The following is an 18400-nucleotide window of genomic DNA, read 5'->3' as shown; positions in this document are numbered from 1 at the left end:
GGAGGAGGGGCTCCAAACCCATCCCAGGGTGCTCTGAGGAGGAAAGACCCACCCTGTGCCGGGAAGGCGGCCGGAGATCCAGCCGGGGCTCTGAGCTGGTGGTCCATGAGCAGCTTCAGGATGGGGAGAAGCGCTACAAGTGCTTGGAGTGTGGGAAGAGCTTAGGCCAGAGCAACCGCCTGATCCGCCACCAGATGATCCACACTGGGGAATGGCCCTATCAGTGTAGGGAATGTGGGAAGGGCTTCAGCTGCAACTCCCAACTCATCATCCACCAGCGCATCCACACTGGGGAGAGGCCCTACGAGTGTCCTGAGTGTGGGAAGAGGTTTCAGACCAGCCCCCATCTCCTCAGGCACCAGCGGATTCACACGGATGAGAGGCCCTTCCGCTGCCCTGACTGTGGGGAGGGCTTCAAGCACAACTCCACCCTCATCACCCACCGGCGCATCCACACTGGGGAGAGGCCCTATGAGTGTGGGGAATGTGGGAAGACCTTCAGCCACAGCTCTAACTTGACCATCCACCAGAGGACCCACACTGGGGAACGGCCCTATGAGTGTGGGGAATGTGGGAAGGGTTTCAGCCAGAGGTCCCAACTGACCATCCACCAGATGATCCACACCGGGGAGAGGCCCTATGAGTGTCCTGAATGCAGGAAGAGGTTTCAGACCAGCTCCCATCTCCTCAGGCACCAGTGGATTCACACAGATGAGAGGCCCTTCCGCTGCCCTGACTGCAGGAAGGGGTTCAAGGACAACTCCACCCTTGTCAGGCACCGGCGTATCCACGCTGGAGATGGCCCTACAAGTGTCCCCAGTGTGGGAAGAGCTTCACCCAGATCTCTAACTTGACCCAACAGCAACAGAGGCACTGGTATGGGAAGTCTCTGCCTCGAAGCTTGGGCCCTGCGAGCCCAGGAAGAAACTCCACCCTGGACCCCTCGTGGGGTGGCAGCCCAGGGATTTCTGATTGGGTTTGGGCCCCTGGGGTTTTTCCCTTGCTGTGTTCCCAGGGGTCCCTGACCTTGAACTCCACCCTGGTTCACAAACCCCATCTCCCTGCCTCTGTTTGGGGCTGTCTCTGGATCTGAGTTTGTTCCTGAGCTGAATAAATGGTTTCCTGAGCAGAATCCCATCTCGTTGGTGTCCCCGACTGGTTCCTGGTAAATGTGGCCTCCGTGGACATGATGTTGCAGCCCTGGAACGCAAGACCCCACAAAATTGAGACCTGCCCCCAGAGCCCCCCAAAATTCCCTAAAATTCACCCAAGTCCCCCAAAATTCCTTTAATTTCCTTAAAATGCCCTTTTTGTCCCCCTCCAGGACCAGGTGCCTCGACTGGATCTCAGGGACAGCCCCAGGAATTTGGAGGGGGTCTCTCCTCCCCTGCCACTCCCAAGAACTTGCTGCTTTTGGGAAAAAAAAAAAATTAAAAAATTCTTTGGATTCAAGGAGGGGTTCCCCCATTTTTTTCACATTTTTTGGGGGTTCTCCCCCAAATTTTATCCTTTTTTGTTTTTTGGTTTTTTTTTTTTTCTATTTTTTGGTGGCTTTGGCATTCTTCAAAGTGGGCTTTTTTTGGAGAGGGTTCCCACAATTTTTTTGAGGGGTCCCTCAATTTCTTTGGGGGGAATCACCCCCTCCCTCAATTTTTCCTCTGTCCCCCTTTCCCCAAAATGGGGATGGGGGTGGTCTTTTCTTTTTTTTTTTTTATTTTTACCTTTTTTCCCTTTTTTTCCCCTCTTTTTATTTATGTGCATTTAATTTGGGGGGACTGGGGCAGGAATTTTGGAGAGGTGTCGCCAAGGGTGCTGGAAAAGTTGGGGGCACTCCCATCCCCAAAAAAACGGGAAAAATCCCAGGAAATCTGGGGTTTCCCCCCCTACCCAAAGTGTGGAAAATGTGAAATAAAAAATTTATGTTCTCAGCTTTTTAGTGATTTTTGAGGGAAGGAGTTGCAATTTTGGGGGGCTTCTTGGGAGGGGTCACTGGTTTTTTGCAGGGGATCTCCTGAGTTTTGGGGTGGAATTTGGGAAATTGGGGGGAATTTGGGGGTTTGGAGGAGAAATTTGGTGTTTTGGGGAGAACTTCTGGTTTTTTAGGGGGAGGATTTGGGGTTTTGGGGGGGAAATTTGGGGGTTTTGGGGAAAAATTTAGGGGGTAGGGAGAATTTTGGGGGGAAAATTTGGGATTTTTGGGAAAATTTGGAGTTTTGTGGGAAATTTTTTAGTCTTGGGAGGATCTGGGACTTTTGAGGGTGTATGGGGGGTTTTCGGTTTTGGGGGGGATTTGTGAGGAATTTTGGGATTTTGGGGGAGGAATTTGGTGGTTTTAGGGGGAAATTCAGGGCTCCTGGGAGAGGTTCTGATTTTGGTAAGGGGGATTTGGGGAGAATTTTTTTGGTTTGGGGGAATTTCCATTGATGGGGAGGGGTCCTGCTCCCATTGAGAAGGGGCACTTTGGGATGGCCTGAATTTGGGGAGGGGTCTCAAGCGGGATTCCCGATTTTGGGGCAGGGTTTGGGTTGGATTTGGGGAGATTTTCCAGCGATGGGGAGGCATCTCAGGAGTGCGATTTGAGGAGAGGTCTCATCAGGGCACCATCCTGAGCTGGAAGCGAGGGGGATGTTGGGAGTGGAATCTGGGGAGGATCTGGGGGGAGATTTTCCAGGCATGGGGAAGGGTCCAGATCCCAGGGCGGTTCCTGAATTTGGGGAGCAGTCTGGAATTTGGGAGGGGTCTCATTGGGGCAGCAGGAGGGGATGGAAGCGGGGCACAATGTTGGCACAGCCGCTCTCCAGGGGGGCCGTGGGCAGCTCCTCGGGGGGTGCCGGGGGTCGCGGCCGCAGGCGCTGCAGCAGCGAGGTCAGGAACAGGAACAGCTCTGCCCGCACCAGCGCCTCCCCCGGGCACAGCCGCTGCCCTGTGGGGAGGGGGCGTCAGCACCGCCCCACCACAAAGGGTCCGGGGTCCCAAAAGGGTCTGTGATCCCAAAAGGGTCAGGGGGTCCCAAAAGGGCTGGGGATCTCTAAAGGGTCAGGGGGTCCCAAAAGGGTCGGGGGTCCCAAAAGGGGCTTGGAGCTTTGGGATTGGGGTCCCAAAAGGGTCTGTAGGTTTCAGGGGTGGGGGTCCCAAATGGGTCTGGGGTCCCCACCCCAAAGATTTATGGGATTTAGGGGATCCCAAAAGGATGTAGGGCCCTCCCCAAAGGATTCATGGGATTTTTGGGATTCCAAAAGAATTTAGGGCCCCACACCAATGGAATTTGGGGATTAATGGGATTCCAGAAGGATTTAGGACCCCACCCCAAGGATTTATGGGATTTTTGGGGTGCCCACTGGCTGAGAAGGGCACAAAGTCCTTGTTGTGCCGGAACTAACCCTTCTCATCCAGGAAGTTCCTAGGGTCAAATTTTGAGGATTTTTGAAGGATTTGGGGTTGTATAGGACTGAGCTCAGCAGGGGGTAAATGTCTGTGTCCTGTGGGGTCAGGTGTGTGGCCAGAAGTGTCATTTGGGGTCAGGTGTGGGGTCAGAGGAGTCCTTTAGAGTAATTTGGGGTTATTTGTGGTGATTTGGGTTCATTGGTGTCATTTGGGGTTACTAGGGTGTAAGAGACAGTCTGAAGTTTCCCTCATCTGCCTCACAACCATTGCAAGAACAGAGACCAAGACCCTGAAGACCCCAAGGGACTTTGTGCAGGGGTTCTGGCCTGGTTGAGGTGGAAGCTTGCCAGGTGATGGTTTGCAGGTGTGCTTGTTGTGCTGTCAAGGTACACTGCCTTCATTCCTGCTGCTGAGCAGGGACTCGTAAGGAGCGGCCTGTTCTGTACCTTACACCTGCTTCCCAGAGCAAGGGGTCTCATCACAATAGCCTGGGAATTTCCCCACCTCTTGGCCAGCTGCCCCTTGCTTTGAAACAGACTGTAAAAGTGACTTTTCCAAGTTACTTTCTTCGAGAGAGATCTCCCCATGGAAGAAGACACCGGTGACCCCGTCTCGTCTGTTGGTAACTATAACCCCCTCTTTTCTCTCTTTACGTTGGCTCTTTACCCCTCTCTCCCTCTTTCCCTCTCTCCCTCTTTCTCTCCCCCTCTCATCTATCACACAACACATGTTGCTGGCACTAAAATAAAGGTGCATTATTGCTGTTGTGATTTAAACTGAAATCCCCTGGGGTCCTTTTTGCACTCTGAGCTCAAACGAACCTCTCACGACTCCCACTTGTGTTAGGGGATCGTGACACTCGGCAGCGGGGTGACCCAAGGTGCGGCTTAGAGCAAATGCTCCACGGCACAAGGATATTGGTAGGCGCATGGTGGAGACAAGGATGAGGAGGAGACCTCCAGTATGGGTTCCAAAGGCTTCTACTCCACTGGAGGGTCCAGGGACTGAAGACTGAGAACACAACTGTGTGGGGGGGTTTTTATATGGGGGAGGCCAGAGGGAGGGTACAAAATTTTAACCAATAGGAAGAAGCTGTGGGAGGAGTGGAAGGTTCCATTCAACAATACAATAGGGGAAACAGGGGGAGCAGAGTGGGTCACATGGGCCAATGGGGCATTGGAGATCAGGGGATTTCCAGAGGGGTGGCTCAGGTAGGAGGCTGGCCTAAGGGAAGACTGACAAATGGGTGTAATGACAGATGGGGAACATGAGAAAACAAGGGGTAGGCTTGAGACAGGATTTGATAGGTCAGTAGGAGGATACAAACTAGGAGCAAACCAATGACTTAGGGGAATAATGGGAGAAACCACTGAACAAAACACACCACAACAATAGAACTGTTAACCATTACAGGAGGTGGCATCTTCAGGAGGCAATGGATGTGAGTGAGCCCTTGCCACATTGACACTGATTGTTCTGTGTGGAAAGGGACACTGAGAACTTGCCTCCAGCATTCTCCATGGATCTCAAACTGCCATGTGCCAGGGCTTCCAGATAATCCATGTTCTGATCTCAGTCTAGAAGGGAGCACAGATCAGAACCCTTTCCATGGTGCCTCCAGCAGAGCTGCATCCGCCTTTGTCCAGCAGGAAAAGGGATGCGGGAAAAGCGGGCAGGTGCCACCCTGCTCTATTTGTGTGCCAGACCTGAGCCTCAAATGTTTCTGGTTTCTTAGCTAATTTCTCCCTGGCTCCTCTTTAACATGAGCAAAAGAATAGCATCACGCAATCCAGTCTGGCAAATAAGTGAACAGCTGAGTGCTTCCACTAAATTAAAAACGCAATGTGCTTGAAAGCCGACCTTCTGTTCACTCAGGCCTCCTCACCTTTGTAGATTGGGTGAGTTTATAATACTGGTATGTGGGTTTTACGAGTATGTGGGTTTTTATCTGTGATAGAGATGAGGAAGTGTTGAACTCATTCCAATGAGCTGCCAAAAGCAGTGACTTTAGTCCGTCTTTGGCTGGGGAGTAGCACCGGCCTTGTTGAACGCTGGCAGCAGCACGAGCAGGACTCCTCCAGCAGCAGGGACACGCCACAAGCCAGCAGGGAACTGTGGCACCAGAGGGGACCGTGGCACCAGAGGGGACCGTGACACCAGAGGGGACTGTGGCACCAGAGGGGACGGTGGCACCAGCCATGCCCAAGGTCTGAACAGGGTGGCAAAGTCAGGTGGTGCTACCCGGCTGCATGAACAGCCCAGGCAAGGCGTGGTGAGGAGCCAGGTCTGGGGGGCATCCAAGGAATCCTGTCAAGAGCAAATGGTTCTAATATTCTCTCTGGGATGAAAAAGGAGCAGTCTTTAGAGTGAACTGGTGCTAATTAATATTTGCTCACATATGGTGGGGTTTCTCTGCAAATGGGCTTTGATGGGAAATTTCTGACCGCATTTAGTTTTACTCTTTAAGTCGAGCACCTGAGTAGCTTTGTTGAGGAACAGAGAATTGTTTGTAGCTCAGTATTTTCTCAGGAGGAGCCTTACATTTTAGCACAGGAGGAAGGTAAGGCAAAGTTTAAAAGCTTTCCCCTCCTGAAGTGACACACTTTCTGAGGAGTCTGAGGAGAATTCCCCTCAGCCACTGCCAGGGCTGTTTGCCTCCTCTGCAGGCTCAGGATTCTGGGAGTTCCACGAGCCTCAGCTCCCACAGTATTTTCCTCTGAATATTTCTTGTTTTGCAGTACACAGGGAGAATATTTTGTGCTAGATTCTCTTCTGGGTTTTGAGGTGAATCTCAGTAATTGTGTTGATTTTCCTGTCCAGACGAACTTTTGGTAGATAGGAAGGGAAGAAGTACCATGGAAAATCAATTGCTCAAAATCTGAGAGGCCCAAGCACAGCAAAAATGAAGTCTAAATGGAAGAATTTTTTTAATTTTTTTTTTTCCCCTTGGTAGGAGGGGTAAAATATGAAGTGTTAATAAAGTTATTTGAAAAGATTCAGCAAGCACCTAGCTATATGAAAATCAAAAGAATGAAGGATGAGACGAGGCATGGGAAGAATCTTCAGCCCTTCCCTGCTGAAAGTAAAACAGTAGGAAAACTGCCTCTGGCTGTTACCCACAGGTAACGTGTTATCTGTAGCCAAGAGCAGATGGCCCAAGCTGTTGGTAGCCCAAGCCCTGCCGTGGCTGGCCCACTTTCAGTCCTAGCTGGACCAGGGTGGCCGGCTCGGGAGGGGAGGAGGTGGGGGGATCTCAGGGGGCTTCTGCTTCACAGCCGGGCTGGGGGGCCGTGGAGGAGGCACGGAGTGCTGGTGTTCTGCTTTCTGGAACGGTTCCTCCTTCTGAGACCACGTCTGAGAGCTGTCAAACCGGACAGTCTTTGGGCTCCCTGGGGGCGAGGGAGAGTCGCGCCTTCTTGGCCGGGAAGCTGGAGCTGCAGCAGGGCGACTGTGGAGAGAAGAGGTGGCTGAGGCCCCCAGCTGCCGCTGGCACACAGGGACCCTCCTGCACAGCAGGGCCCAGAGCTGCCAAGGCTCCCCAGCACGGCTGGAGCTGCTGGCACAGCTTGGCCCAGCTGGACAGCTGCCCCTCAAGGCCCTGGAGAGCAGGGGATGGCTCTGGGCAGGGTCCCTGGCCAGGAGCAGGCCCCAGAGCACCTCTGCCTGTCAAGGGCAATCTCGTCCCCGCTCTTTCTCCTGCCCACCTTGCTTTGCCTCTGCCCGCTGCTCCTGGGGCTGCTCTTGGCCAGGCAGCCTCAGTGGCAGCCAGCACTGGCTGCAGCCCCAGCGGGCTCCCCAGGACAAGGCCCAGCAATTAAGAGGCCAATGAAAGGCCTGGGCAGCAGCAGAACTCTCAGGAGAGTGTTTTGGACAACCAAGGACTATCCACAAGTCCACAGCAGCCTCATTGGGAATGTCTCCTGGCTATGAGCAGCCTTTCAAGAAGCTGGAGGGTGGAGATGAACAACAACTTACCGTTTCTTGTCCTTCCACCACCGGAATCCAACATAGCAGAGAACCATGGAAAGGGGCACTGTGAACAGTGTCACTACAGTGCCTATCATGCAGGACTTGCGCACATCCTGCGGGCAGAACACTCTTGGGGTGCTCGGTGCATTCTCAGCATTTATATTGGACTTGCCAAGCGCTTCTGTGGGAGCAATGGGCAGCGTGAGCCTCTGCTGTGCTCCACGGCTGAGCTGGCAGCACACTGGATATGGCCAGGACGTTCTCTGTTGCCCCCAGAGCTGGGGCCTGCAGGTACCTTGGCACCCCTTGGCACAGGCTGTGACACCCAACAAAGCCCAGAAGGCCAAGAGCAGAGCCCGGGACAGCACAGCTGCTTGGGCAGTGGCTCCTTCCAGGGACACGGGCCAAACCCATCCCTGAGCAGCCACTGCCACCCCTGACCCTCCCTGCTCCGTGACAGCTCCCCCAGCCCAAGGGGACAGAGCCAGGCCCTGTCAGGGCCCAGTGCAGCCCCTGCCCAGTTGAGAGCCAGGGCTGGCTGTGGCCCTGGGCTCACAGCAGGGCTCCCACTCGGGGCTGCTCCTGTGCCTTGGGCCTCTGGATGCTTAGGGCCAGCTCCAGGAGCAGCTGCTGTGGGATGGATGTTGGTGAACGAGTGCCTTTTCCTAGGGGCTGGGAATGAGCTCCAGAGGCCTGGAAGCTGAGGCACCTCCAGCTTTGGCTGCTGCTCAGCCGTGCAAGGGCCAGCCATGGGGGAAGAGTTGCTGGCACACAGCCCGGCCGAGGGAGAGCCCAGCACAGCAATTACCTCCTGTGCCTGGGCCTGGCATCTCCTCCTTTCCTGCATCAGCAGCTGGCACAGAGACATTGCTTCCTCTAGCATATGTCATTGTCTGCACAGACATTTCCTCCAGCACTTGAGAAAGGAAAAGGGACAGCTGGATGAGATAGAACTGTTCGCCATTAGGTGAGGTGGTATCTTCAGGAGGCAATAGTTGTCAAATCATGGATAAGGATCAAGAGGAAAGGCCAGGTTACTGAAGCTGGGCCAGGGCCCTCCCTCCTCCAAACAGTCCCTACACCTGATCTAGCCCAAGACTGGGAAATTGCAGGGGATCTCAGGTTGTTTATGACCCTTGCTGCACTTTGGGCTCCCTGTCAGCTGATGCCAAATGCCTTCCTGCAGAGGCTGGGGAGAAGCTGCAGCCAGGCCAGGCTGGGATACAGCCCTGCAGGCTGTGAAAGCAGCAGTGGGGCAGTGAGGCTGCCATGGATCCCTTCCTGCTGTGCCGGGCACAGCGTGTCCAGATGTGCAGAGAAAGCCCCCGGCTGCTGAGTGTCAGGAGAAGGCTGAGGGACGTGGACCCACCACGGCGTCTCTCCAGGTCACTCAGCATCTTGTCCAGAAGTTGGGATGCCTCCAGGGATTTCTTGTCTTCTGTGTCTTGGTTCTTCCATCTAGGAGGACCTTAATGGAAAGTAGTTCCATTTCTCCTTCAGGCCAGAGTGGCAGTGAGTGCACCTGGGTGACTGCTGCCCTCCAAGGCACTCCCTCCTCTCCACCTTCCACTCAGGAGCAGGAGCAGGGGGACCACGTGCCTGCAGTGGCCCCACACTGGGATGGAAGGAGCCCCTTGCATGGCAGTCAGGGGAGAAAGGACTCCCTGGAGCTGCCAGCAGCTCTGAACTGAGCCCCAGGCAGGACCAGGGCTTGGCAGTGGCAGCCAGAACAGCTCAGGCTCCCTGGGGCTAGCAAAGGAGATACACAAGTCACAGCCCTGGGCCTGGCCCTTCCCTCTCTGCTCTTCTCCGTGGCTGCACAGAGCACACGGAAGGAGACATTGGCATTGCACATGGGAAGAGGATTGACAGCTAAATGCTCCTTCCTCCCACTGACAGCAATGCTGTGGGATCACTCAGGGCTCCAGAAGGGAGCAGGGCGAGGTTTCCAGAATCCATCAACCTTCAGACTCTCAAGGGAAATGGCACATGAGTGAGCTCTTGCCACCTTGACACTGATTATTCTGTGCAGAAAGGGACATTGAGAACTTGCCTCCAACATTCTCCATGGATCTAAAACCATTATGTGCCAGGGCTTTCAGATAGTCCATGTCACGATCCCAATCTAGAAGGGAGCACAGATCAGAACCATTCCATGGTGTGCTGGAATCCCATTCTGTTTTAGGGAACTGGGCACTGCAAGGTGAATGGGTAAGGCTGTGGGAGGAGCCAGATGTCAATGGACATGGCCAAAGCTGCAGAGTGGCCTGGGGAACTCTGGGCTGGCTCTGGGCACTCTCCACCCTCTTTGCAGGCCCTGTGCAACATCCCTGGAGGGGCAGTGGGACCAGCCCAGGGCCCCTGAGGCCTCTGTCCCTCCCACAGAGGAAACACTCCCTAAAGCCCTGGGGAAAATCATCCCCAACACTTCCCAGGGAGAAGGGAGCACAGTGCTGGGAAAGGGGACTGAGGCTGCCGGCTCACCTGCTCGCCCTGCTCGCCATGGAGCAGCCTGGGCAGCCCTGTCAGGCAGGGCCACTGCCAGGAGGAGCAGGAGGAGGAGGCGCAGAGCAAAGGCCATGGTGCCTTGCCCACTGCCAGTCCTGCAGCTCTTGCTGCCACCACTGTCCTGACACCGCTGTCCCAATGTCAGCACCGCTGCTGCCGCCGCCGCTGCTGCCACAACAGTCGTGGTCAAGGACTGACTGCTCGGTCCTTGTGGTGCTGGGCAACCACGGGGCTCTGGGACCTCTGTGACCTCAGAGCCTGCTGTCACCTCAGCCTGCTGTCACCCCAGAGCCTTCTGTGACCTCATGGCCAGGGTGGAATTGTGTGGGGAGTGGGATCTGCCTCCTTCACTAGGGAGCTCATCCTGCCCAGCAGCTCTGTCCAAGGGCTATGACAGGGTCCCAGCCCAGCTGATCTCACAGGCTGGGGGATGAAGGGATGGAGAGCAGCCCTGCTGAGAAGGACTTGTGGCTGCTGCAAGGTGAGAGGCTGGACATGAGCCAGCCATGTGCCCCCAAATGAGGGTGCCCAGCAGCTTGAAGGAGGTGATTCCACCACTCCTCTGCTCTGGTGTGAGCTCACCTGGAGTACTGCATCCACCTCTGGGTGCCCAGCACAGGAAGGACATGGTCCTGTTGGAGCTGGTCCTGAGGAGGGACAAAATGCTCTGAGGGCTGGAGCCCCTCTGCTTTGGGGACAGGCTGGGATAGCTGGGGGTGTTCAGCCTGGAAGAGAGAAGGCTCCACAGAGACCTGATTGCTACCTTTCAGTAATTTAAGGGGGCTTGTAAAATAGACAGGACAGAATTTTTAGTAGGGCCCATTGTGACAAGACTGAGGGGGAATGTTCTCAATCTAAAAGATGGTAGATTTGGACTAGACATAAGAAAGACGTTTTTTACACTGTGGGTTTTGAAACCCTGGCACAGGTTGCCCAGAGAGGTGGGCATCCATCCCTGCTGACATTCAAGCTCTGAGCAACCAGATCCAAAGGTGTCCCTGCTCTCTGCAGGGCACTGGACTAGATGGCCTTTAAATGTCCCTTCCAAGCCAAGCCATTCTGTGCACCTGTGCACCAGCAAAGCAGTGCTGGAATAATGCTGGGGTGATGATGCTGGCACCTGTGTTTTGGTAGTTGTGCCATTTAGCTGTTGGCCAATAGAGGATTGATGGGCTGCACAGTGAAGTCTGCAGAGAACAGTGTGCTCAAGGAGAAACAGGAGAGGAACAGGGCTTCCAGTTCAGACAAATGCCAGCATTTTTCTGCCCATTCCTTGTTAAGAAATAAAGGAATGTCCTGAAGATCCCTTCAATGTGGTTGCACCATTGGCTGTATCAGTACTTGTGTTCTGTAAAACAGGTGAGTTGTTACAACTTCTTGCCCCATTTATCACTGGATAAAACCCAAATACTGCATTGCTCCATGTTTACTTTCTTCCAAGTAAAGGCAGATTTTGTTCATTCTTGAGTGGGACATATTCATCTGTTGACAAGCAAATTCTTCTTGCCATTCACACCATGTTGATTTGCTCTAATTGGATTGTTATTAGGATCTACCACTCACTGTAATTAAGACTGATGGATTGTGAGGCGAAGTGTTGCATAATTTGCCCTGGAGAATTTCTCTAATTCAATGATACATGAAGACAGGTGTAGCCTACCATACTTGTGGCATTAGTCTCCCACTCTGTCCTTTTCTCTCACCCAAGGGGAGGATGGAGGTCTGCAGGTCTCATCTGTGCACAGAAAGAGTTCATATCTCACCCAGACCTGCAGATGCTCATGATGGTTTCTGCCGGGCAGTAGCCGAAGCAGTCACGGTGATGGATTTCAGGCAGCGCTGGGGCTGCGCCAAGATCTCAGGGGGCCCGGCCAGAACAGTCGTGGCTGTTCTGCCCACATGGCTGGTCCCAGGCCCCTGCTCCCTTCAATCCCAGCTGCGGGCCGATGGCTTCCCCTCCCTGTGCCCGGCAGCCGCTGGGGCCGCGCGGGCCGTGGTGAAGGGGCCTGGCCCAGCCCAGAGCCGCTCCCGGGGCCTGGCGGAGCCCGGCTCGGTGCAGGCCAGGCTGGAGCAGGGCCGGCCTGACCAGCACCCAGTTAACTCTTCACAGCTGGAAACAACAGAGAGCTTTCCTGGGCTTGCCTGTCTTTAAAATGTGGATTTCACACAGGAGGATACAGCTTCTAAATTATTTAATACCTTGACAATTCTCAGAGCCAGCCAGCTGTTGGTTTTGCTAAGCACAGAGGAAGCTCTTAGCAGCTCCCTCCTAGAAAAAGTAATTTGCATGGGTGGCTTCTTCCCTCCTCACCAAATATCAACTAATATAAAACCAGCACAGACACTCAGTGTGTAACAGGAAGAATTTTTGAAGCAATTGTTTTAAAGCAAAATCAGTTATTAAGCAGAGATTGATGTCACTCCCCCAGACCACTGGAGAGGGACAGTGACCCTGTCACCTCCCCCTGGCCAGCCCATTCCAATTCCCAATCAGCCTTTCTGGGAAGAACTCCTTCCTATTGTCCAGCCTAAACCTGCCCTGGTGCAGCTCAAGGCTGTGTCTCCTTGTCCTGCCCTCCAGCAGATCCCCACTCGCAGCCAGCTTGGTGTCATCTGCAGTTTGTGAGTGCTGGACTCGACCCCCTCAGCCAGACCCTCAGTGAAGATATTAACCAGGCCTGGGCCCAGCACAGATCCCTGGGGACACCACCAGGGACTGGACACCAGCTGGATGCAGCACCATCCCCACCACTCTCTGGGCCCGGCCTCCAGCCAGTTCTGCAGCCAGCAAAGAGTGCTCCTGTCCAAGCCGTGGGCTGCAGCTTTTCCAGGGAATGCTGCGGCTCTCCGTGTCCAAGGCCTGCTGAAGTCCAGCTCGACACATCCAGAGCCTTTCCCGCACCCACCAGGGTGGTCATAAAAGGAGATCAGGTTGGTCAGGCAGGACCTGCCCCTCCTAAAGCCACGCTGGCTGGGTCTGAGCCCTGGGCCATCCTGGAGGTGCCGTGTGATGGCACTCAAGGGGATCTGTTCCAAAACCTCACCAGGCACCGAGCTCAGGCTGACAGGCCTGCAGTTCCCCAGAGCCTCCTGCCAGCCCTTCTTGGGGATGAGCTCACACTGGCACCTCCAGTCCTCTGGGACCTCCCCAGTGAGCCAGGACTGATGAGGAGAAATGATGGAGAACAGCTTGGGGAGCTCATCCACCAGCTCCCTCATCCCCCTAGCATGGATCCCATCCGATCCCATCCACCTGTGAGCATCTGAGTGGCTCAGCAGGTCTCTGACTGCTTCCTCCTGGATTACAGAGGGCTCTTCTGCTCCCTGTCCTCATCTACCAGCTCAGGAGAACACTTGTCCTGAGGAAATCCTGTCTTGATGTTGAAAATTGAGGCAAAGAAGGAGTTAAGTACCTCAGCCTTTTCCTCATCTTTGGTTTCCATATCTCCCCCAATAAGGAATGGAGGTTGTCCATAGCCTTCCTTTTGCCATTAATGTATTTATAAAAACATTTTTATTATCCTTCACAGAAGCAGCCATGTTAAGCTCTAATTGAACTTTCACCTCTCTGCTTTTCTTTCTGCATGACCTAATGACATCCTTAAACATTTCCTGAGTTGCCTGCCCCTCTGTCCAAAGGTGATGCACTCTCATCTTTTCCCTGAGTTCCTCCAAAAGCTCCCTGCCCACCTAGGTTGGTCATTTTCCTCACTGGCTCATTTTTTGTCACAGGGGGACAGGCTGTTCCTGCTCCTTCAAGACTTTTTTCTTGAAGTGTGTCCATCCTTCCTGGAATCCTTTGTTTTAAAAGGCTCTTTCCCTTAGAAAAACTCAGTACCTGATTTGGTACTCCCCCAATCTGCAACCTTAATTGGCTGAAGTCTCTTCTTCCTAAGTCCAGTGTAGGAGTTTTGTTGATGCCCCTCCTTCTTTCACAGAATATTTCAAAACTCGATGATTTCATGGCCACTGTACCCCAGGCAGCCTCCAACCCCCACATCCCCCAGCAGCTCTTCTCTGTCTGTGAACAGCAGGAGACACAGCTTTCCTTGGCAGTGGCAAGTGAAGGAAACCTCCCCAAAGTGCAGCTTGGCAGGTTCAGCCTGGAGGGGAGGAGAAAGAAAAGTCCCTGCCAGGGTAGAATTTTGGTGCAGGAGGTGTCCCAGCGTGAGACTGGACCATGCCATGGCTGAGTGTGCCAGGAGCCGGCGGTCAGTGGGGCCCAGGGATGCTCCAAGGGACTTGGAGTTTTGCTTCTGACTCCTTGAGCAGCGTCTTCAACCTTCTCTCAGTGCCTGAGGGTGCTGGACTCAGCCCCAAATGCACCCTGGGTTTCATTAAAATACAGAAAGCCTCGGGGGCTCTTTCTCTTCCTTCCACTGTCTTCAAGTCCAAGGCTTGTGCATCTGCTTGGAGTCAGTTTGGAGTTCTGTTAAGGAGGAAGATTTGAAAATCCACCACATTATTTTTTTGATTTTTAAATCAAGGGTGTATTTTTTTATTTTCTAGTTGAGAGGTGTCAGAAGCATTCCCCAAGTGATCCTAATGCTGAATGTCTCCTGAAGAGGTCTGGTCACAGAGAAGAATGAGCCCCCTGTGGGCTGCCCCTGTTTGGACAACCTGCTCCTCACCCCGAGCCTCAGCATGTCTGACATCGCCCAGCTGGGACTGACATCCCAAAACATTGAGAACATTTATCAACTTTTCTTTATCATTAAAATCTAATTAATTAATAAAAAAAATAATTTTTATAATAATATTATTCTGTATTTTTATAACCTATTTTTTATATTTTTATAAAAGAATTGATACATTTTTAGGAACGAAACCCGTTATTGATCCTTGCTTCTAAGTACCACAATCCCCTTCTTTAATTAATTGACCACTCTTTCACCCCCTTTATGCTCATTATTCCTATTTTAGTCCTTTGATCATCATTTTTAAATTATTCTCAGACAGGGTAAAAGGGACCACTTTGGGGTCAATGGAGACTTTTCTGAGGAACATTTGGGGCAGTTTTGGGTCTGGGGAGGGAATTTAGAGAGAACTTGGGGGTCTGGAGGACACTTGGGAGAGCCGGGTGGGCCACTTGGAGGGGGACTTGGGGATTCTGTGGGACAATTCGGGGTTCGGGGGAGCACTTGGGGGTCCAGGGGGGCACTTGGAGGTCAGGGAGGGGAATCTGGGGGCCCTTCGGGGTCCGGGCGGGCACTTGGGGGGCTGTAACGGGGCTCTCTGGGCCGCGGGGGATGATGGGAGTTGTAGGCGCCGGTATAATGAGGCTTAATGGTGCCGCGGAGCATCACGGGAGTTGTAGGCGCAGCTCCAATAGGTTCCGGTGAGGCGCGGGGCATGACGGGAGATGAAGTCCCGCCCGGAATAGCGCTCTATGGGCGCCGCGGAGCATGATGGGAGCTGTAGTCCCGGAAGTGGCTTCGAAGGCGCGTTTGGCGGTGTGGGGAAGCACTTGGAGAATATTTTTGCGTCCGAGCCGTGGCTGCAGGTGCTCGGGGTGAATGTATACGGCTCGGGAGCACTTGGGGGGAGCCTGGGGAGCTGTGACCGGGCTCTTTAGGGCGGGGGGCACGGCAGGAGGTTTGGGCACGGAACTGTGTTGTGGGATGATGGGAGATGAATTCCCAGCAGTGGCTGGAAGGGGAATCTGTGGGGTCGGGAGCATTCGGGGATCCAGGGACACTTTGGGGGGTCCCGAACGGGCACTGAGGGGGCACTCGGGGATCCTGAAGGGTCTGGGGGACACATGGGACATATGGGGGGCGATCCCGGGGTTCTGGGGAGCGCAGGGCATATTCCCAGTTCCTCACAGCCTGGTCTCAATTGCCCCCTGCAGGCTCCTACTGACTGCCAGTCTGCTCCCAGTATGATCCCAGTATGATGTCAGTACACAGCCAGTGCAATCTCAGCCACTGCCAGGATGATCCCAGTACAAACCAGTCCCTGCCAGTGCTGCCACTCCTGGGATCCCCCAGCCCTCTCTGTGTTCCCCGGTCCCACATCTCCCCAGAGGAGTCCCAAGGGCTGGCAGTCCCCAGCCAGGGTCCCCAGCCAGCCCCAGGTTGGATCTGCAGCCCCCAATTTTCCCAGTTTCCCTCTCCTTTTCTCCGGGCCGGGTTCCCCCCGTCCCCAGCGGGTGGGAGCAGCGGAGAGCCCCGCGCTGCCCATCCCGACCTGTCCCGGCTCCATCCCCGCTCCTGCCGTGGGCTGTGAGGGGTTTGGGAACGGGGCACCGAGGGTGTCACTGCTCCTGGGGGAGGAGGAGGAGGGATGGAAGAGGAGGGAGGAAGAAGGAGAGAGAGAAGGGATGGAAGTAGGAGAAGGAGGTGGGGTTAGGGAGGAAGAGGAGGAGGAAGGATGGAAGGGGAGGAGAGGGAGGAAGAGGAGGGACAAAGGAGGATCAGGGAAAGGAGAAGGAACCACAAGGCTGAGCACTCCTTGAATTCATAGCCCCCTCCTGTGGGATCATCACCCACCATCCCACAGGTGATGGGGGAGTGGGAGCTTTGCCTGGATATCCCTGGGGGGGTCCCTGAGTTGGGTTTATTTTGGGGGGGGGGGATGTTTGGAGAATGTGGAACTCCAAAGCTGAGCGGAAAATCCTACTTGGGGGGACACTGGGGGGTCTCACCATCCCTAAGTGGGGAAATGGAAACAGGGGGAACTTTTCGGATTCCTGGCACTCCCAGCAGCCTGGGGATGGTAGGGACCGAGCAGACAGGTTGTCCCCAGTACAAGCTTGACTCCCAGCAGCTGGGACAGGCGGGAACCCTTGAACCCGAAACAGGAGAGACTAGAGATGGGGAACTCCTATGAGGCATTTTCAGGGCTGAATCTTGGTGTTTTTTGGAGGTTTTATGGACCCCAGATATCCGGTGACTTCTAGAGATGAGCTTGGACAGAGGGACCTTCAAACTCAATGTCCTCATCCCTTGTATTTCCCCAAACCAGGATTTCCCATTCCCAAACCTTGGCTGGATGGAGAAGGAGGCTGCAAGGAAGAGGAAGATGCCCCAGGACACCCAGGCAGGTGAGGAGGAAGTCAGTGCCCCTTTCCCCCTCTCTCCTGCTCCATCTCCCAGCCCAGCCTGGCCCCCGGCTGCAGGACAACCCTGCTGCCGACGCCGTCCTGCCGGGGACGCACTGGGGGGATCTCCTTCCCCTTCCCTCTGGCACGGAGGCAAATCCCATCCTCTCCTTGTCCTTCCTCCCCCAGACAAGTAGCTGAGGATGGAGACCAGGGAGGACAAATCCCCACGGCAGAACCTCGTGGAAGAGGCCGTTTTCAGCGGTACCACAGTGCAGGAATCCAACGGGGAGGAAAAGCCATGGAGATCCTGCCGGAGGAGGGGCTCCAAACCCATCCCAGGGTGCTCTGAGGAGGAAAGACCCACCCTGTGCCGGGAAGGCGGCCAGAGATCCAGCCAGAGCTCTGAGCTGGTGGTCCATGAGCAGCTTCAGGATGGGGAGAAGCCCTACAAGTGCTTGGAGTGTGGGAAGAGCTTCAGCCAGAGCAACAGCCTGATTCGCCACCAGATGATCCACACTGGGGAATGGCCCTATGAGTGTGGGGAATGTGGGAAGGGCTTCAGCTGCAACTCTCAACTCATCATCCACCAGCGCATCCACACTGGGGAGAGGCCCTACGAGTGTCCCGAGTGTGGGAAGAGGTTTCAGAGCAGCTCCCATCTCCTCCGGCACCAGCGGATTCACACGGATGAGAGGCCCTTCCGCTGCCCTGACTGTGGGGAGGGCTTCAAGCACAACTCCAACCTCATCACCCACCGGCGCATCCACACTGGGGAGAGGCCCTATGAGTGTGGGGAATGTGGGAAGAGCTTCAGCCACAGCTCCAGCCTGATCTGCCACCAGAGGATCCACACCAGGGAACAGCCCTATGAGTGTGGGGAGTGTGGGATGACCTTCAGCCGGAGGTCTCAACTGACCATCCACCAGATGATCCACACTGTGGAGAGGCCCTATGAGTGTCCTGAGTGTGGGAAGAGATTTCAGACGAGCTCCACTCTCCTCCTGCACCAGCGGATTCACACGGATGAGAGGCCCTTCCGCTGCCCCGACTGTGGGGAGGGCTTCAAGCAAAACTCCCACCTCATCACCCACCAGCGCATCCACACAGGGGAAAGGCCCTATGAGTGTCCCCAGTGTGGGAAGAGCTTCACCCAGAGCTCTCACTTGACCCAGCACCAACAGAGGCACCGGTAAGGGAAGCCCTGTGAGTGCCCCAAGTGCAGGAAGAGCTTTGTGCACTGCTCCAGCTCCATCCCCCATCAGAGGACCCACGTTGGGCAGAGCTCTGATGACCCACATTCCCAGTGATCTGTGTTGGGAACACACTGGGCTGGTGGTCATTCTGGTTTGGTTCTATCTTTTGATTCATCTTCATCTCTTTAAAACAGACAAAATTGGAATCAAAGTCTACAAATTCATCAAAGGCATCTAAAACCTCACATTTACCAGTGCTTCAAGGGAATCTGGGAGATACTTGGGAGTATTCAGGGGTTGT

General features: G+C 54.5%; 1 protein-coding gene across 1 annotated transcript in view; it reads left to right on the top strand.

The window, feature by feature from the left end:
• The window catches only part of LOC111944493 (uncharacterized), an 88629-nt gene extending 70530 nt beyond the window's left edge, over positions 1-18099 (top strand). Inside the window, exons 4-5 of the mRNA XM_086873506.1 lie at positions 230-791; positions 17338-18099. Of these exons, the coding sequence (XP_086729632.1) occupies positions 230-791; positions 17338-18099 (1324 nt within the window). The remainder of the gene's footprint in view (positions 1-229; positions 792-17337) is intronic.
• Positions 18100-18400: the final 301 nt, after the last annotated feature.

This window comes from Cyanistes caeruleus, unplaced genomic scaffold, assembly GCF_971803275.1.
Source record: "Cyanistes caeruleus unplaced genomic scaffold, bCyaCae1.hap1.1 HAP1_SCAFFOLD_100, whole genome shotgun sequence".
NCBI lineage: Eukaryota > Metazoa > Chordata > Aves > Passeriformes > Paridae > Cyanistes > Cyanistes caeruleus.
This window is presented reverse-complemented; position numbering and strand designations above follow the sequence as displayed.